This window comes from Aptenodytes forsteri, unplaced genomic scaffold (assembly GCF_000699145.1).
Source record: "Aptenodytes forsteri isolate BGI_AS27 unplaced genomic scaffold, ASM69914v1 Scaffold231, whole genome shotgun sequence".
In the NCBI taxonomy this organism is placed as follows: domain Eukaryota; kingdom Metazoa; phylum Chordata; class Aves; order Sphenisciformes; family Spheniscidae; genus Aptenodytes; species Aptenodytes forsteri.
Genome location: NW_008796046.1, coordinates 1,878,265 through 1,898,838, shown reverse-complemented (window position 1 = coordinate 1,898,838; position 20,574 = coordinate 1,878,265). Strand labels below are relative to the sequence as shown.

General features: G+C 45.6%; 1 protein-coding gene across 2 annotated transcripts; it reads left to right on the top strand.

Annotated features, from left to right (window-relative positions):
* Positions 1-3,629: 3,629 nt before the first annotated feature.
* LRRC32 (leucine rich repeat containing 32) lies at positions 3,630-20,325 on the top strand. 2 transcript variants are annotated; one of them, XM_009286122.2, is made up of 3 exons: positions 3,630-3,746; positions 11,884-11,974; positions 16,615-20,325. In XM_009286122.2, the coding sequence occupies exons 2-3, from the start codon at positions 11,888-11,890 to the stop codon at positions 18,553-18,555; spliced, it is 2,028 nt and encodes a 675-aa protein (XP_009284397.1). In that variant the 5' UTR covers positions 3,630-3,746; positions 11,884-11,887; the 3' UTR covers positions 18,556-20,325. The 2 variants fall into 2 exon arrangements, with proteins under 2 accessions (XP_009284397.1, XP_009284395.1); XM_009286120.2 differs by lacking the exon at positions 3,630-3,746 and adding an exon at positions 8,541-8,567.
* The last annotated feature ends 249 nt before the right edge of the window (positions 20,326-20,574 follow it).

Here is a 20,574-nt window from a genome sequence, read left to right as displayed (position 1 = left end):
AAGAGTGGCCAGAGCAAAGCTCTTGGCCCTCTTGTTCCTCATGTATTTTTTTTAAAAGAACAGGCTATAATCGGAGCTGGAGGAAATGGAGCATAAATGTCAAACTTTGTTTAGTCTGGGGAAATATCATTTATAATTAGAGATGGGCATCCTGTTGACATGATACAACCTATTTTAAGCATGAGGTGAGCACGTGGTCAACGTCTAATCTTTTGCAAGTGATTAAAAACTGCCAGTTCATCTTCCTGGCTATTTTAAGCATGAGGTGAGCACGTGGTCAACGTCTAATCTTTTGCAAGTGATTAAAAACTGCCAGTTCATCTCTTCCTGGCTGGTTTCTTTTCTTTTTTTTTCTTTTTTTTTTTTAAAGTGTAATTTCTAAAAAGCAACTGGGTTAACGTCAGCACAAGATAATGATGCTTATACTGGCAGTGATGTCTTGGAGCATCTCAGTAGCTGGGAGTTTTGCTTTCTGTTCATGCACTTCTGCTTATGTCCGTGCCAGCCCCACCAACCAAGGTTGCTCACCTCTCCCATGGAAGAGTGAGAATCCCATGAGACTTGGAGGGGTTGAGCCTATGGCAGGACACAACCCAGGGTTGACTTTGTGTGACCAGCACTGACCTGTGGCCCTTTTTTTGAAGTGGGATTTGCCGTTTGCCACATCCTGCTGCCCTAGTGTGGAGGCGTTGCAGGATTTGTGCATGGCGGGTACCAGCATAAATCATTGCAGGACTGGTGCTTGTAAGCAGTTTTGGAGGCATGATGCTACAAGACTTCAGGGTGTGGTGTCCCTCCTTGTGTCCTCAGGTTCTTTCATGGGGTATGCATGGGTGCATCGATGCTGTCAGATAACCTGGCTCCCCACAGCCAACCACACTGAGGGTTAGCTCTCTCATGGGCACCCTTCCCCACCAAACCAGCTTGTTCCCTCCGAGATGGGTGTAGTTCTGGGGTTTCCTTCAGGGCCTGCATCAGGTTTGGCTGCTTCTGCTCTGCACAGTCCTCCTACACTATTCCAAAGGGCTTTGCACACTGTCCCCACATTATTCAAGGCACTCTGAAAGAAATGTAACAGTGAAAGAATGACCTCAGGGCTGTGGGGACACTATCCAGAGCTAGATATCTGAGTGCTACATACCTGGACATAGCCAACTTGCTCTTGAGAAGGGCCAGGTCTGTGCAGATCTGGCCACAGATCACTCCCTGGGACACACAGCTTTAGTGGGAGAGATGTAACTGGAAGAGCGTCAGCACTCAGGTGTCACTGGGAACCAGCCATAGGTTGACCCAAGTCTTCTGCAGCCCACACACCAGAGATGGAGGTCTAACAACAGCAGGATCTGTGGGAATAATTTCTTCTGCCTCCATATGAGTCTGAAATTTATTGTCAGGAGACTTATTATCCTTTCTGTAATAGGTCATTTTCCTATTAGCTAGCCATGCACCACTTGGAAAATACAATTGGACCCCTGTCTCTAAGCAGCAGGTCCACAGCTATCCTCCGGGCTTGGCTGCTGTGACATCAAGTTGGCCATCAGGTTGGCCTGGCGTGGTGACAGGAGGGGATAGAATACGTCCTTGTGCCTCGGTGAACTCTCCAGGAGGGGATAGAATACGTCCTTGTGCCTAGGTTAGTCCTGGCTAGCACGGACTAAGAGGCGAGTTTCATCTTGGGTGGGAGGTATACATCAACACATCAACGTCAAGCTCACGCCAAACCAAACAGTGCAGCCGTATTCACTAGGCATGGTGCCACAAGATGGAGTGATAGTGGACAGCTAGTTTAGGCATTGCACAGGGTGGTCGGGGCCATACAGCTTTCAGACCACAAGCTCACTCCTTGGTACTGCCCTGTATTCTCGGGACCACCTATGTCCCATGGAAGAGCTATTCTGAGGACATCAATAAGGTTTTGGGACTGCTGTACACAAGCAAGCTTCTCCGCAGGATCTGCTTCTGTTGCCAAGACAAGTCAATGAGAGATCATTTACTTATTAATTGTTAAGCCATTCGGCCTTTAATAAATATTCAGATACAGCTATACATGTACACAGGCACTAGCTTTTGCAGTAATAAAATCATTATTGTTTACTTCTTTATCGTTATGTACATGTTACTATTAAATTTATTATCCTTGTTACATACTTATTGCAACAACACGTGCAAAATATATTTACTGTGATATTTAACGAACCACATCTTTCACATCTGTAGAGGTTTTCATCTTGAGTCTCCCAGTATGCTGCAGATCTGGAGTAACTGACTCACAGGAGCTGGTGTGCTACAGAAAATGAACAGTAACCTGTTGAGAAGAAGCAAAGGTTGGGAGCTGACATATGTTTAGCAGAATCCACAAAGCTGCTTGGCACATGGTATAAAAGGACACGGCTTTTATCTGATTTTAATAAGCAGATCTAGGAAAGCAGGACAGAATTGATGCTGTCCAGGAGAAGGGAGTCAGCACCCCATTTTTTTGGTGAAAATCATTGGCTATCATTGCACATCTCGGTGCGAAGTGGGGAAAACACAGGATGCTGAAGCCAAAGCTCTCCTCCGAAGGGGAGGTCACTCGGTGGAGGTGCTCCTCATGCACCTAAGGGAGAAGGTGGGAGGTTTGCAGTGGTCCCCGGTGCCTGTGGGAGCTCCCCCGTGGGGTGGCCCAGGGGAGGTCAGGTCCTGGCTGGTGAAGCCAAGACTCGGTTTGGTCCTAAGACACCCACTCGGGAGCTGGCAAAACCCTATCAGAGGTTTGTACTCCTGCAAACTAACACGTGGAGCCAGCGGACACCTACCCAGGTATCAGGACACTTCTAAGCAGAAGAAGACAACACGGGCAATGTGTAGGTCTCCCACGATGTCCACGGGAGCATTGCTTCTGAAATAAAAGGGAGTTTCACACGCAAGGAAAAGAGATAAAAATGCATCCCATTGCCCTTTTTAGAAGGCATTTACTTTATCACCCATTCAAGCATTAAATTGAATTTATCCTTTCCCCCAAGGGTGCGTTCGGCCATCCCACTGCTGTGCCACAGAGACACACCTGAGCTGTTGGGACACCAAACGCGATGTGTTTGCCCTATTGCGATGCTTCCCTCCGACAGACCCTTCTCCTACACACCCCATCCTGCATGGACTTGGAGGCTAGGGTTTGCAGCCAGCTCAGGTCCCTGTGATTTACCCCAGCCCCAGCGAGCGCTGCCCCCGAGAACCTGCAGGTCCATGTGGCTGAAAGCACAAGCTCACATCTGTGGGACAGGCACGGCGAACTTCAGAGACAAGCACGTGTCCCCGAAGCCTGTGGAGGGGATTTTTTGTGGTATTCACAGACTGTTTCATGTGTCAATACGAGAGGAGCGTAATTACCAGCTGAGAAACTGCAGGAAATAAGCCAAGGTTGAATGAACGAAATGGAAAATAAAGAGAAGCGCAGAGGACACACACATTTTAAAACTATTACGGAGGTATGTATTCACGTGCTCATGGGAGCCTGGGAATATATAAGAGCTCATGACTGCGAAGGAATGAATTCAAGGACCAGTCTATGGGGAGTATTTTTTTTCCCTGTGACTTCAAACTTCTCTCGGAGCTCGCAGAGTTTTAGTCAGCTGGCATGCAACAGAGGTACGACTTCCCCAAGGAAACTCTTCCTCGGCTTTCGCTGGAAAGGCTGCTGGGAGAGTCCGGGAGGCAGAAGGCTGCAAGCAGAGGCGAAACCTCCTCCTCCTCCTCCAGCCACAGAGCAGGTACGTGGAGACGCGTGCGAAACCGGGAGCCTGCTGGAAAGTTGAGCTTTTGACTGCGGGAGGGACGGGGGCTCTGGTGACTTAGAGCCGCAGCCTTTAAAAATAAAACAGATGAGGAAGGTACTGTACAAATAAAATATACTGCGTTTATGAACAGGCTGAGGAACTGACTAAACACGCTGTGTAGATGGCTCTATCCCCACAGCTGTATATTTAATCCATCAGGGACTTGCACTGCAGCGAGTTAGATCCTTTATGTTAAGGAGGCACCGGTTAGTTTATAACAATACAGTTGTCATATGCCTGCTTTGTTATTATTCTCCGTGTTTACAGCCATGGAAGATGGGGAGACGGGTTTTTTTTCTTTCTTCCCAGGACTTTAGTCTATTTATGGTGTTACTGCATTATAGCGCTCTGAACCAGGAGTGCTGCAGAGATCAGCATTGTGCGCCGATGAAATGCTGCTCGCCCAGCTCTCCGACACTGAATCCTAATATAGCCTTGGGCAAATCACACAGTCCCCGGGTAAAACGGGCAAAATGCTGTTTAGCTCGTCTGCCCTTCTTACTATCAGCACTGTCATTGAACTCTCCCTGTTGGAGGACGAGGCGTGAGATGGCAGGGTTATTTTCCTACTCTTAAGATCCTGACAGCTTGAATGTCACCTTGGGTGAACAATGACTTACTGCCGGTGTTTTGCTGCATCTGGACTGTTATGACGAGGAATTAATGTACAGACAATATTTGGAAACAGTAAAGTTTTAGAAAATCCTGGTTTATATAAAAGTCACACATAATTTTCTAAAGCCAAGCCCTGTTGTATTTTTGATAAAAGTACAAACATGTTTCCCTTAAATAGAAGCCAATGTTTGGTTTTCCACAACAGTGGAAATTTGGTTTTTTCCTAAGATGTAATAATTTCAACTTTAAAATCATCTTATTTTTCTAAAATGCTGAAATCCTTTGGTTTTCAGTAACAAAAACTCACAAGCAGTCATCTCTTTCTAAAGCAGATGGTTACAGCTTAGTGACTGTATCAGTGCTTGGCCTTTTACTAATACAATGATGGATGGATGCAAGGCGGGGTATCAGTATCATGCAAGTCAAATCTATCAGAAATCATTTTCCTCTCTTCATTTTATGAATTGAGTACACCTTTTCTCGAACACTGACTCAACCATCCGTAAAAGAGTAATTGCTGAATTAAAACCCGATTTCTCTCTTTCTTTGCTGCACTTACATTAAAGCTGATTAGAAAAGGTTCTGGTTTCTTTCCTGAATTTGAGTTTCTCCAGGAATTTTGTTCTCCAGGGACAGTATTTCATGTTCAAATAGTTTAATCTTCAAATGCCAGTTTATATCAGTTTTTGTTGATGGAAGTGTTTTCATTTTCCCATCTGCTGCTGGCCCTTCACCCAGCCCCTCTCTCACAAAGTCTCCAGGCTGTTTCATTCAATTCTCATTCGTGTTCATTTTCTCTCCTGGAGAAAGGAGTAGAAAGAAAAGGTGAATAACGTAGGGGAACTGGCTAAACCCTGTACGTCCCATTAATTAGAAAGGTTAATTTTTGGCGGGGAAGTGCTGTTGGCTGCACACCTGTCCTGGTTTCGGATAGAGGTGCGTGGGGAAAGAGGACAGAGAGAGGGAGAAGGAAGGAAGGCAGCAGCTTCAAAAGACAGGAGAAAAGCCACGTTGGGATTACAGGAGATGTAGGAGTCCCTGTTTTGAGGTGTGGACTTGACACCAGAGAGGCAGGAGGCTGCATCTGCCCATGAGAGACCAAGCACAGTGCAGATGGCATGAGCAAACCAAACCAGGAGAAGCAGCTCCTGGAGACGTTGTAGGGTCTCAGGAGCTGGAGCTGTGCCTCCTTCTCAAAGGCTGTGGCTGAGGATGGCATGGGCTATTTATTTTTTTAATAGGGTTAATATTAATGTTGTCTCCAGCTCCCTGGTGGGATGAATCACCAGGGAGCTATTCCAGTCGAAAGGGAGCAAAACTTGTCCCACTCCTGCCCTTGCAGTTCAGACCCACTTTCTAAGGCGGGAGCTTGTTTTGTTTACTTCTCTGGAGAGTTTGATTCATGCAGCTCAACACAGGACTCAACCCAAAAGCAGTGCCTTAGAAAGCAGCAGCGTTATGGATGGACAGACTCCAAAAGGTCTGGAGGTTCAAGACACATAATCATCAAGACATGTTCTTGTTTATCTGAAACCCTTGGGAACCTGCAGCAGATTACAGACTGGCTCGTGAGAGCCGGCGGCTGGGATTTGCTTTTCCTTCTTGCCCTGGGCCATGCTGGGAAGGGGCTTTGGAGGAGAGGAGAGGTCTGACGAGGTGCCCACCAGCCCTAATCCCCACGCCACCCCCAGCTTTGTGTGACGTGGGGTGAAATCCAGCTGATGTCGGCAGAAACTGAGCAGGCAGTGACTGCTGAGGAGACCACAGGAAAATCAGGAAGGGCCTGATTTCACAGAGCCACAGGTGCAAACCCTTTGGCATCAGTGGGACGGGACAGCCCTTGCTATTTTCTGCAGGTGGGCAAAAGAGCTTAATTCTCCAGTTTGCCTGATGGAGATGACCCAATCCGTCCGATGGAGGCGACCCTTGCTCTGCAGACGTGGCTACCAAGCAGACACCATGCTAATATTTCAACACCACTTTGAGGTGTAAACTGCTGGGTAGCCCAAAGCATGAAAATTTTGAAAACGGGCCGTCAGCCAAACGCGTAAGGGTCTTTGAAACTATTTGCTGTCGGATACCCTTTAGGAAAGGGGAAAGATGGTAAGGACACTGCTGATCTTTCCCAGCGCGGTTGGTGTGCCTCTAAGGCTGTGGTTTTAATGAAGCAAAGTCTTGAGCAGCAGAATCAGTGCATGCCCTTCCCTCCTGCTTTGGCATTTGTTTCTGTCCGGGCTCTTCTTCACAGTTCAGCTGGCACAGCTGCTTGGCCACTCGGTAAAACAGCTTGAGGAACAAAGCTGGCTTTTTAAGAAGCACCACCAACAAAAACCCTGCTATTTTTACCCCTGCAAATCCAAACTTCCCAAAGTGCTCTGAACATCCAGGTGTAGGAAAACGTGAAGCTGCAGTCACCCAGGGCACCCGCTACTCTTCATCACAGGCATGATATTTGTATTCCATCTCCAAATCAAATCAAAATATACTATTAAAAAAAAAAAAAGGATTTTTCTTTTCTTGAAGAACTCCTATATTTGAGGTTTTCCTTGCAAAAGTGTCTGTGCGTTGCAAGTGCTATTGCGTGCTGCTGACGAGGGGAACTTGAACCCAGAGCATCCAAAAGGCATTTCAACTTCTGGACACCACAGCAGTCCCCAGCTTCAGGAAGAGTTTCCTGCTTACCCCAAGGGGATTGCAGATGGAGGGCTTGACTTTAGGGAGCATGCCAAAGGGATCAAGTGAAAAACAGCGCTGCAGCCAGCTCCAGCCAAGGGAAGCTCAAGACACTACGTGCTTGGGGAAAGGTGATCAAAACCAGTCTGTTGAGAGCCCGGTCAAGGGCAACCTGTCCAGGGTTGTGATAATCTCGCTGGCAGACTGTTCTCATGAGAGCTAAACCTGTATTTTTCTATCCATGGCACCTAATCATGCCCTCTCCTGCCCGCACGCATACTGCCACCTCTTCACAGCATTTATGCCTCTCATTTCAGGGTGCATTGCAAAGCACACGAGATGGTAAGAGCCCAGGTCTTTGGCGTATTATTTCAACCATGGGAAAAGTGCATTGCAACAGTTCAGGCTTGTGAGGTTGGGAGACAGCAACGGGAAAATCTATGTAAAAGCGGGTTTTCCAGAAGCAGGTCTTAATTAGCAAAACGAAGTGAGGAAACCAGCAATTAGACAGCTGCTCCAGCCCTAGAGGGCAGCACAAAATAATAAATAAAAAGCTGAACTCGCAGGCAATCTGAAATAATCTTCTGCATGACAAAAGCACCCCTTTTGCAATGGGAATTTTTCCTAGCAGGTCCGGTAGATTCAGCACTATGTACTCGCTGCCAAAAATTCAGCAGCTCATCCGGATATTCGGACCCCTCTGCCTTTATCAAGGTCCCTAATTCCTGCCTCGTGCCACGAAAACCCTTGAAGTCAGGTGCGTTGTAGCTGACAGCAGACCCCAGTCCTGCCAGCAGACTGCTGTCACACTCTGATCATTGGGACCACTGCAAAGAGAAAGGGTTATGTCTTCCAGGACAGGTTTCCAGATTCTGGGCTTTTTATATTTATCAGCCGTGAATTTGAAACCTTTAATCTTCAAGCGCTGTTTTCCTAACGATGCAGAGAGTGATTTAGGTGCAGGGGTAGGAGGCTGCAACCCTCCAGGAATGTAACTCGCGGACACAAAACCCTAAAGTAAACACGCCGCCTTGCACCACACATGCAGCTAAACAATAAGTCACTTATTCCCCTGAGCAAACCCGTGGCCCGATCCTGACAGTTTCTCTGGCAAAAATCCTCCTTGTTTCTCAACGCCTGCCCCGAGCAAGGGCTTCAGGATGTCGCACAGTAGCTGACTCTGTCCGGAGCGCAGTGGTGGCTAGGACCCAGCAAGAGCCCGGAGAGGAGTCCGGAGGAAGACAAGCAGCATAATTTAAAGCAGACACTGTCCCAAATAAGGTTATTTCCCTGAAAATGCCTTCGTTATGAAGTTACGAGTGAGCCTCTTGGCGTCCCGAATGGGTGAACGTGAAGCTGAAGAACAAGTTCATCGGTACCAGGACTGAGCTGGTTTTGAAGAGCTGGATATGCTTTTTAAAGACATGATAAGCCGTGTTTGGGGATCCAAGAAGCCCTTGAAACAAGGTAAATGTGGAATATTCACTCTTTTTAACCCTGAAGGCTCTAACACGGCAGCAAAGAGTCTTGTGTGTAAAAAGATCAGACCCTGGGGAGTTTGGTTTGTGCTTTGTGTATTCTCTTGTATTTAACCTCTCTTTGGCACGGAACGTCTCTGTTAATTGTCTAAGCAGTAACAAAAATTACCTTTGGAGGAAATTTGGAAGGTGCTGCTGTTGTTAGCTACAAGCAACATCTATGAAGTGGTTTCAGGGTTAATAATGTAATAGAGATGGAGTCAAATATTGTTCTGGAGTGGGAACTGGGGTTAAACCCTGGTTCTTCAATGGTTTCAAATGTGTCTTGGGGCAAATCACTGCTCTTCTCTGCCTTTGCCCTCCCATCTGTTAAGTGCACATGCTGATGTGGTTTGGGTACCATGCTTTTTCTAGATGCTAAATTATTTGCCCCACTTAATAAGATTCCTTGGAGGTGTTACTCCCTGAAATCACCTATGTTTTTCAGCTGTGGATGGGGCTGGGTAATTTTGAAGTACCCTGATGGAAAGCTGTGACACTGAACGCCGTTCAGAGCTCAATCCTGCTCTGAGGCATGCTGGGATTTTTATCACAGCTGCCAGTGGGCGCAAACTGGCAATGAGCATGAAGCTGCTTCAACTCGGGGAAAGCCTCAGAGCACTAAAAAAGCTCCTTTAGGTTGAGTTGCTGCTGCTGCTGCTCCCGGACTGTTTTTGTAAGCTGTGGTTAGAGACATCGGTGCCAGTGCCTGTGGGCAGGGTTTAGCGGTGATGCTCTCTGACACCAGGGCAATGGGGGTCCTGTGAGCCCTGAGCTCCGTGCTGGGAGAGGGTGGTGGGCATCTGAGACCTGCCCAGAGGGCAGAGAGGAGGGGGACACAGTGCTGTGTCATGTTAGGTGGGCCTAAAGGTTGTCCAGAGAAAAGCTAGGCAGAGAAAAGTTCTTCAGCTGAACTGAGCATCAGCTTGGGAAGGGAATCTCCATGAGCAAGGAGGTTGTGCTGTACCATGAGGAGTGGTTTACCCTCCTCTGGACTGAATCCATGTGGTCTCATATTGGAAGAGACCGCCACGTCCTAGTGTTTCAGGGTGTGACAGCCACCTTAGAAACACTCTGAGGGACAGCATCCTTGCTTACTACAGACCTGTCTTACACAGCAAGCCATTCAATCAGGCTTTTGTGTTCAAATACATCAATTTCCCAGTTGCTTTATAAACTTAAAATTTAGGAAGCTTCAAAGCATGTTAAGACCCCGGGTTGTGTCAGGTTTAGCATTCAAGAAGCAAAGGGACCATTTTTTGAACTGGCAGTGTGACAAGAGAAGACATGGCAGAGCATACGGGACGCGCGCCATCCATCAGGGTGGTGCCCTGTTGTGGGTAATACCCGTGGAGATTTCATCAGCTTAATTCACTGGATTGAAACAGAAACAATTTCCATTTGAGGGCTCTGAGTAAAGCCTTGTAATCATCGGTATGTTTGTCTTTTCTCTCAGTTCCAGCAAACTAATACCCAAATGATAAAACTCACTTTCTCCTCCTCAGAGGAGGCACCCACTCCTCTAAGCCTGAAGAATGAGGAACAGAGGGGGTATGACAGGGGCATTATAGATGGTGGTATCAGCAATTCTTCCTTCCATAGGGTGATTTCAGTGTATTTTGCAAACAACAATTAAAAGGGTCGAGAACATCCTTGGTCTTGTTTTAGAGGGGGGAAACAGACTTCTGATCCTGCTGCTGAGCCCCAAAGACAAACTCCAAGCTCTTTCACCTTGGGGTCCCAGATCATGATCCATCACTAGTTGTTTCCCTGAACAGGAAGGAATGTGCAATCTGAAAATAGAGTAGCTGTGGTCTAAGCCTCCCCAGTTTCTCTCTTTCTAGTACACCACTCTCTTCTCTGGTTGGGAAGCGGAGGGATGGGCAGGTTCCCATAGTGAACCTGTTGGCATTGCTGTTCAGCAATTGGTGTTGCTGCGCGGAAGCGTGGCCATCAGCTGCATCCCTCAAACAGTGACTAAGCGGAGGGATCTCCACCAGCTGGGAATGATCCCATCTCTTTTGTTTCCAGCCTCCTGATGCTCTGTGGGTGGAAGCTGCTGAGTAACGGTACGTTGATGCCGGTTTTTGGCGGCACATGTGCATGGGATTGGCACGCGTCTGGAGCTTGCCAGACGCAGGCTTGCTCCTGGAAAGACTTAAGAGCAGTGCTAGCTAAGCACTGCTGCATGGCTTCCAGTTGGGAGCTGGCGTGTGTCTCACCAGCTCTGGATGCAGGCAGGACCAGCTCAGATCTGCCTGCAAGAAGCCATACAAATACAGACAGATTCGGCATGTTTGCAACAGAGGCTGTCATAAAGAAGTGATATCTGGAGCTCACATCAGTGGTGACCACAGCCAGAGACCTCATCAGTGTCCACCTAGAAAGAAGCTGTTTGAAGGACGAATGCTTTTCCTTGGCTTCGTTTGCATTTTTCTCCCATTGCCCAGTGACAGGCCTCCCATTGTTGTTTGCTCCTTTTGCAGTTATTTCTATGCTTTTTTCTGGAGTGCTTTCCAAACCGTTAAACTCTGATGAATCCTTCATTTCACACAAATCCATTCCATTTTATATCTGTCTCTTTATAAGGCATCTGCTTTCAAATGTATTTAAAAGCCTGCCCATACCTGGGATGTATAAAATGGAAAACTAACATTCGGACAAAAAGTTCTCAGTCCATTCTTTAAGCTGTTTATATTAACTCAACAAATCTGGATGAATGTGTAAAAGCTCTTTGACACTCTGGGATGAGAGGAGCGGAAAATGTTGTGGATGGAAATGGAAACTCTTCCCAGTGCTTGTTGCTTCTGAGTGGCACCCGTTCGCTTTGCTCAGGACTTGGGACCCCAAAACTCCAGCCCAGTTGAAAATACCTGAGCTGCCTTTATGGGAAGAGTGAAGGTAACTCGGTCTTCAGTGGTTGTCTGTCTCCATGATGCCAGACACACTGCCCAGTCTGAGCATCTGGACTTCATTGGGTGGCCTGGGTATCGTCTAGGTAGCATTTGAAATCACACTGGGGCAATCCCATGAGATGCCTTAGACCTTCCTTTCAAGTCCTCGTGTAAATCTCTCTTTTTCCCGCTAGGCTCAAAGCGATGCAAAGGTACAGAGGTAGGTCGTAAGTGAGGTAGGCTCAGAGATGGGTTAATTTATTGCACTGCAGGTGTGTTTCTCCATGTTAGATGATGATCTGGTGCCAGCTTTCGCATGCATCGACCACTGTGTCACATTTGAAATCTAACCATAGCTACTTTTACCTGCAGAACCATGAAACTGTACGTCATCTTCTTCCTGGCAGTGGTGAACAGAGGGACCTCTAACTATCAGCCCACAGAGGGGATGCCCTGTGAAATGGTAAGGCTGTCCCCCTACTCAGGCCCCTTGAGATCCTGGATGATGTTGGCAGCCCCTTGTTACAGGCACTGCACAAATAGCTATGGTCTCTGAGAAGGGAAACCCCCCCCAGGACCAGGCTCTCCGCGATGGCAGAGGTGGGCTTTGCTGTGTTGACGGATGCTCAGCAGGCTGTTCTCAGGCTATGTCCTTGTTGTAGTGACAGCACAGAACAGGGGGGGAAAAAAGAAGGGTCATTATCTCATTTTTTTTCTAAGGGGGAACTGGTTAAAAGAAATTCGACCTGATTTCCCCAAGACTGTACAGGGGTTCTGTGACTGAGAGTGAAAGAACTTAGACCTAAAATCGACTCCTTTATATCAGGCCTGAGTTCTTTGTGTTTTAAATAAAGCATCTTCTGTGAAATACATCTATACCAGCTCTTTTGTAATAACAGGGAGACTGATCTCCTCTGCCCGGACACAGCATTGCTGCCAGGGGAGTTGTACTTGAGGAGGTAAAAGAAGTGACAAAGCCTCTCGCTCCAGTACAAAATTTTCTCCTTGAATGTTTGCAAGCACCTGGTACAATATTATAAATGTTATTCATAGCTGAACTTGCTCCCTTCCCTATCCAAGTGCTTCTGACTGTAACAGGCCACTTAAAAATACTTATCTTTTCTTTTTTTTTTTTTGAACATTGAAGCTGTTCAGCACAAATCCTCAAGAATTTCCAAAATAGGGAAAAAAGTAATTTGCTAGCTGTACGCATCTCCCTTATGGGACTCATTCCATTCCTGCCCACCCTGCCGTATTGCTGCACTTCCTGAATTCCAGAGAAATTAAGACCTAATATATATAAAAAGATCTTGGGAAGGTGACTGGGTAGCTCAATTCATTGGCTGGAGAGGGAAGACTGATGAAGTCTTGGGTCCCATGTATCACGTGAAGGCTGGGCGAGACACCCAACAATCCAAGCAGATTCGCCCCGTCCCATTTCTTGACGGGTCACAGGTCAGGCTGATTGCTGAGAAGTAAACTCACGCTTGTTTCCACCACTCCACTGTAAACTGCTTTCATCAAGCCAGCAACCCAATGAGGCTGGGATAAATTCAGCCCCGACAGAAAACACGCTGCAGTCAGGGGCTGGGATGCTCATCTGGTATAAATTAACAGCTCAGCATCGCTCGTGTCGATGGAGCTTTGCTCGTCTTCCTTCGCTGGGCATTTGGTCCAATGGAAGGAGGAGGGTGTAAATCCAAACACATTTCCACGCAGCTTGAAGAAAGAGGGAGCTACTGGATCAGCTGATGGGTCCACTGGGAGTCCCGCTTGCTTCACATGATGATTTTCCATCACAGCCTCGCTGTTTTACACGTTACTCTCCCTGTGGCGGCACCTTTAGAATAGCAAAGGCTCAGAAATGGAAACTTTCATCCCAGATCTCGTGGAAGAGGCATGAGTCAGAAACCTGTGCCCCTCTCTGACTCACCACTGGTGCTCCTGTCGTTGAACCAAAGCCTTGTAGAAGAGGTTTTAGGAAGTAAGCAGTCCCTACGAGACCCCTGAGATGGGAGTGAGCTGCACTGATTATACAAGTTACTGCACATCTGCCCGTTTGCGAGACAACAAGGTATGGCTTAAATGTCAGGAGGTTCTTCCTAACTCATATTGCCATGCAAGGAGAGGGGCTTCCACTAGTTCATGTTTTACCTCCCAAAGAAAGACGTTTCTGCTAATTCATGTTAACTGGGAAGGGAGGAGCTTCCAAACAATTCATAGAAGGGAAGGGGTTTTAGCAAATTATACATTACCTTGCAGCGAGGTCATGCAAGAACACACGCATAACCGGTTATCATAGGTCAGCTGATACGTGGTACCTGGGCAAATTGCTGAGATTTGGTTGTGTAGCTGAGCCTCCACCTGGGCAGCTCTTCTAGAGAATAGGCACGGACACTGTGCAAGCACAAGTCAGCACCAAGTGGCTCCAGCCACCAATCCTTTGGTTCAAATGCTCATGAGCTGACACAGGACAACACGAGTGGAGGCTTGGATCCAGCTACTTTGTTTGTAGGGCTCTTACTAAGGTGGGTGACAACTTCCACCCGGTGCCGAGCAGTGAAGAACTGGCGTCAGAATCCAAACGATGCTCACCTTTTGAGCTGTCGGTTCATTTTTTCACCAGCACCTGGGTGGAACCAGACACTGAAGAGACCAAGTGCTCCCCACCCTGCAGTATTTCTTGCCAATGGACTTCAAACAAACCGGTGGCAGCACTGGCAGAGATGATAAAGTCAGAACATGAGACCAGCAAAAACCTCTTTTCCAGCCTCAGGCTGTCAACCCATTGGGCTACGGGGTGGGAGGAAGGGAGATACACACAAAACAGATGCTGTTTGCTCTGTCCCACTGAGATGTGCTTCATCTTTTCTTCCTAGTGCTGATGAGAACGAAATTCATGCAGTTTGAGCCTCAGGGGAGAAAAGATGGTGCAGAACAGACTAGATAAGAAATTCAGCGAAGATCTAAATAGTCAGTGAAAAGGAATGAAAGTTTAAACAAAAAATGGGAGGGGAAACGTTATAGGAACAAATGGCACACGGTGGGAGGTATAGATTTTATCAGTCCCTTTTATCACTGGGAGGGTTCAGTGGATACAGATTAAAGGCCTAATCCTGCAAGATATGTGGTGAACTGGGACTGACCTCTCCCCCATCGACTTCAGTGAAAACCAGCCGGCTGGCATCAACGGGGAGCTGGATCAGGACTTTGTTAAGTGCTGGGTGCCCAGAGGGAGTGGAGGGTGCTCAACACTTGTTGAGAACTGGCTCAAAGTGTGGGAAGAAACCTGGCATCTGCCTTAGACTGCAAAGGGGCTGCTGCTTTCTCACTCCGGTTTTTTGTATCCTTCTGGCTTCTCCCCTCTTCCACAAACCAAGCAAGAAGAGAGTTCCTGCTCTGCTATTTGGGCCTCGGAGCTAAGCCCAACTCTGTGCACATTTTAGCTCAAAATGAGCAATTCTACAGTGGCTTTGCAGGAAAGAAATAATGTCAGGGAGAAGCCAGAAAATTCCCTTCTCTTTTTTTCTAATTTGTTTAGCTGGGGGAGATTTGAGTGAGTTGGAGGGAAAAAAGGAAGGGGTTCAGGTTTTAATAGGCCATTTACTTGGGATCTTTGGGAAAGTTGTATCATGGGAAGGACTGTGGAGCAGCTTGTGTATATCTAGAGTTTGGATGAGCGCTTACACTTCTCTGGCACATTTTTGTGCAGTCTCCAAAACTCACATGATGCAAAAGAGATTCACAAAACGCTGACTATTGCCCCACTTCTCCTAAACAGACCTGCCACTTCATTCACCTAAAAGTTCACATGGAACAGATGGTTTTTAATATTTTTTACTTTTAATGTTTCTTTAATGTCTGAAAAGCTTTGCGTCATGGAATCTGGATTCTGCTTCTCCACAGAAGTTAAGATTCAACAGATTTTTTTTCTTTCTTTTCTTTCTGATCTTTTCACAAACAGTACATGACCCAGTCACCCAAATACATTCATAACAAGAGTTTTCCTCCAGTAAATTAAATGCCGCCTAAGCCTTTCGCATTCCACTTCCTCCCGCTGCTGTATGTTCTCCTTAGTAACAAAATACAGCTTGACATTTATGTAAGGATGATCGCGTTCATGTTTCCAATGTTCCTTGTGAACACACACTCCAAATTTTGCTCTGGACACAGATTCAGTCCTAGCTGCAATTAAACAGACATGCATCTAGAAGATGAATTTGACTTTGACGCTTGGGTTTTTTCTCTACCCTGTTGCTGAGAATTGGACTGAAAAGGCATGACCCTGACTGCACATCACAGCTTTTTTCCTCTCAAAGCTGGCTTTACGTAATTTGTCTTTTCCATGTTGTATCAGGGCTGTCTTGTGGGGGTGGTTTCATAAAGCGTGCTCCCCATGCAAGAAGGGAACTGTTGCCTTAGGAAAAGGATAAACACGGATGGTAAAAGCAGGAAGAGTTTGGAGATTTGCATCAGAAATGTTTCAGTTGTTGAATAACCCATTTGGTAAAAGATGCATTGCTTAACTAAGCCATGGCTAAAAGAAGACATAATCAAACACCTGAGGGTGTGACTAAGAAGGAGAGAGATGGTTTTTGTGCTATAGGATCCTTATACGTTTCTCCACCTCCTTGCTGTGGGACCTATGCTGCCAACAGGGTGAAGCTCTTCTAAGTACTACTTACTATTGCAAGTAGAGCTTGCAAAATCTAATACAATGATGAAGCTGAAAAACACATCAGAACAAAAGTGAGGAAACGGTGCTTGATTGCAATGGAAAGAGGGCAAAACTCCTTCACTTGGGACTATTAAAATGAGCCCGCAAGAAAGGTACAAAAAGGAAAACATTTAGTAGGTATCACATGCAGATAAAACTCTCTACTCTTGTAACTCAGAAATTTCTTTAAAATGAAATGAGTGTTGTTAGCTGCAAAGAAGTGTTAGGATTGTTGTTCTTGCTGTCTGAATGCTCAGAGAAAGCAGTGTGATCAGTGTTTCAGAAGAAGGATCTGCCTGGATGCTGAATGTTATTTTCTTTATATTTCATGCAAAGATGTTTTTCATTTGTCATGTGACAACCCCTTTTCTCTCTTTTTCTGGCAGGCAAACTCTCAGGCATTTTGCCACAACAAAGACCTCCACCAAATCCCTCGTGAGCTCCATCCGAATGTAAACAAAATAGATCTGTCTGAAAATCTGATTCAAAGCATCCCTGAAATGCCGTTATCATTTTACACTTCCCTCCAGTGCTTGGATTTAAGCTCTAACCAGATAAGCTTCATCACGCCTGGAGTCTTTGCACACATGACGAGTTTGCTGGAAATAAATTTAGCCAACAATCACTTATATGAGTTCGCTCAGAATGGGACAGAGGGGATTGGACTTTTACCCAAGGTGGAAATACTGGACTTGTCCCACAACAGTCTGTACAATGGGATGGCTGAGTACTTCATCAAACAAGCTCCAGCACTGCGGTATCTTTCCTTGGCAGACAACAGTATTATAATGATATCACACAAGATGTTTCAGGGATCTCCCAATCTTGTGGAGATAGATCTTCAGAGTAATATCATCATGGAAATAGAAGAAGGCGCTTTTGAGACTCTAGTGAACCTTTCCAAACTCAATCTCTCCATGAATTCAATTACTTGCATCTCTGATTTCAACCTCAGGCAGCTGGAGATACTTGACCTTAGCAGGAATAGCATTGAGACCTTCCACACCACAAAGTCAGATGATGAATATAGCTTAAGATGTTTGGATCTGAGTGAAAACAAACTGCTCCACTTCCCAGTCTTCCCCCAGGTAAATAAGCTGGTAACTCTGAATTTATCAAAGAACTTAATCCAGCTCACTGCTGAATCCCCTCATAATAAAATGGACTATATGGAAACCGAATGGCTAGATGCTTCTTTTCATCTTCTTGATCAGAAGCAAAGTAGAAACAAAAGTTCTCTTTATTTATCCCAGCTTGTATATTTAGACTTAAGTTATAATGAAGTCAAATCCATTCCGGATGAGTTCTTTGAATCAATGTTGTCCCTTCACACCCTTAATCTCAGTAAAAACTGTCTTCAGGCATTTGCAGTAACTTATGACAGTGCATTGATCTCCCTAACTGTCCTCGACTTGAGCTACAATGCTTTGCAGAACCTTCTCCTAGATGCTGGCACGTTGTCAAATTTGAAGGAGCTCTATATTCAAAACAACCACCTTCAGACCCTGCAATTTGATATCTTCTCAAGTCTTCCTACACTCAGACTGCTTAATCTACAGAGCAATAACATCAGCCTTTGCAGCATGTACTCAGGATTAGCTAAGCAAAGACTTGCTGGAGAGGAAAGCGGCTGCGTATCATTTGTTGATTCTCCTACTCTTCAGTACTTGTACCTTGCCGACAACATGCTGAACATCCTACCGGCGTACACTTTCTACAAGACTTCTCTGATTGTCTTGGATCTCTCCATGAACGCCGGACTGAAAATAGAAGTTAAAGCATTATCAGGACTGGAAAAATCTCTGGAATATTTGTATTTACATGGCAATAGCCTGATAGATTTAAATATTGACTTGCCTTGTTTTAGTCACCTTAAACATTTAAACCTCTCTGAAAATCAGCTGAACTGGCTGCCTAAGTGGGGTAGTGACTCTCCACTGGAAGTTCTGGACCTGCGGAACAATAGGTTTAGTACATTACAGAACAGCAATATTTTAGCATTAGAAAATTCCCTTAAAAACTTGTATCTCACTGGGAACCCACTCAACTGCTGTGGAAACATCTGGCTCTCATCAATGATCCAGAACCAAAATGTCCAGATCCCTAACGTGGAGCACTTAACGTGCCAGTACACTCAGAACTTTGGGTACCAGGAAGAAATGCACATCGGGAACATTAGACCAGAAGACTGTGAAAAAGAGGATCTAAAGAAAATCAACTTCCTTATTATATTAACATTTGTGTTGGTTTTATCCGTGATCATCATTGGCGTGGGTTCATTTTTTTGCTTCCGCAGGCAAAACTTTAGCCATCAGTTTAAAGCATAGGAACACAAAATGCCTTGAAAACTGAAGAAATCAGGTGCTACACTGCCGGTGTGTAGAAATGAAGGGTAAAATTCTCATCTTTGATTTTTAACTGTGGATTTTAAGACAGTTTCAAAGGGCCCCTGAACTGCACCACTATAGTGCTCTGGGTTGCAGGGACTGGAAGGAGAATTTGCCGTGTTTTGCACTCGTTTCATTCACAAGCAGATCTGCTTAAAAAGTTTATACAGTGTAAAGCCCTGCTGTTGTTCTGAGGGATGTGTAATTTAAACCAGACCAAAAGAAAAAGCCCTCTGAGGTCTTGAGACTTTTCACTAAGCTCAGAGATACTTTGTGATGTCACTTTCACAGAAAGACTTTTTGCAGATTGAGCATTGTAACTGAATCACCTTTTTATGACAGTCATTGATGACATCATCTGAGTAGGAAAGACCGTCTCAAAGTTATGTGCCTCCATGAGATATTTTGCTTTGAGCTATGAGCTTTGCTTTTTCCTAACTGGTTAGAAATAACAGCTCCTAACCCTTCTTAAGCTTAAATCATACAAGCCAACGCCAGGGCGGGCCAATAAACAATCTTTCAGCCCTTGAAGTTGGTTGCAAATCTCCCATGAGTTCCAAAACAATGAGAATTTAGCTAAAAAAGGAAATCACAGCTCATGTCTGTTGTGCTCATGGCTGCCATTTAGAAAATCCACAGCTATCCATGGGAGCCAAAGACCTCGGTGGTAGGAACCTCTTTGGATACCTCTTTCCTTGCAGTATGTTGCTCCAGCCACTGGAGCAAGGCACGAGAGGTGGATGAGGTTAATTAGTCTTGGCACTTAATACCCACGAGGGACGTAAGAGAAGCCTCAGGTGTGAAACAGCTGCACTATATGTTACCCAGATCTGCTCAGAAGGTCAGAGGTCCACAGTTCAACTCAAAGAGGAGAAATCTGCCCCTCGCGTGCAATACATATTTAACTGGGTTTAATGTGAAGAGATTCATCTCTGGGGTGAACGCTTTTTAAAAGAAAAATCTTGGAGAATGAATTTCAACCAGCTACCATTGGACTGAAATGTTTATCTTTCTAAGGAAAACTGTTGGGAACTCACTGCATACAGTTGCATTTCAATGCAAAAAAATGTCTATTTTTAAAGGTCACGGGAGGTTAGACAGCAAAAAGGTGTTTTAAAGATACCAGTGTGAAACAATACATAGAGAACCTAGTCCTGGGCTGTTGTTCGGATCAGAGGTCCACTGTCTCTCCCTAGAAAGAGATTATGGTCTAGAGGACCGGCTGCAAGAAAAGTTATGTAGATCCTCATTCTGTGATGGGTTTAACGTGACCAACCTGTTGCGTTGCTAAAAGCTGACACTGACACGTTATGCCCCGTACTCTGACATCAGATTCACCCTTTTGAAGTGAAAAGAAGCTCACCAACAGTGGGAGTCTGACCTACTAACGGGGTTCAATGGCTTCAAAAGGAGCTATATCAGGTTTCCTGTTAATGCCAGGAACTGTACATTAAGGCACATAAGAGAAATAGAAGTCAAACCAAAACCTGTCCAGGTAAATAACTCAGAGTCAAATTGCTGCTCCATTTCTGTTTCTTCCAGCTAGTGAATGTCAAAAATAACACACTACAAAAAGGTGTACAATTCTATTTTTAAAGCAGTTATGTAAGAAACTGGCTGGTAGTTTTCATTGTGAAATTTTGTACAATAAAAACACCTTTGAATTTTGTAAAACGCACAGGGTTGTGAATATATTAAAGCACCAGCTTGGAATGCTCCACAGATAAAAAGCTATGTCTTCCTATTTTTCTATGGTGTTCAGACTCCACCTTAGACCTTTACCTTCTGGTCCTGAAGCAGGGACAGCTGCTCCATATCTTAGAGTACAACCAATGGAGAACAAGGAGCTCTACTGAAGATGTAGGTAAGAATTTGCACAAACCGTCAGCAGCAATAGGGCCTGATCTAACATCTACGAAAGTCAATGCTACCCATTGGCTCAAGCTCTTATTCTTGTAG

Coding starts and splice junctions, on each gene's coding strand:
- LRRC32 (XM_009286122.2), top strand. CDS start 11,888: ATGAAACTGTACGTCATCTTCTTCCTGGCAGTGGTGAACAGAGGGACC. Junction 11,975..16,614: donor AGGGGATGCCCTGTGAAATG/GTAAGGCTGTCC, acceptor TTTTTCTGGCAG/GCAAACTCTCAGGCATTTTG.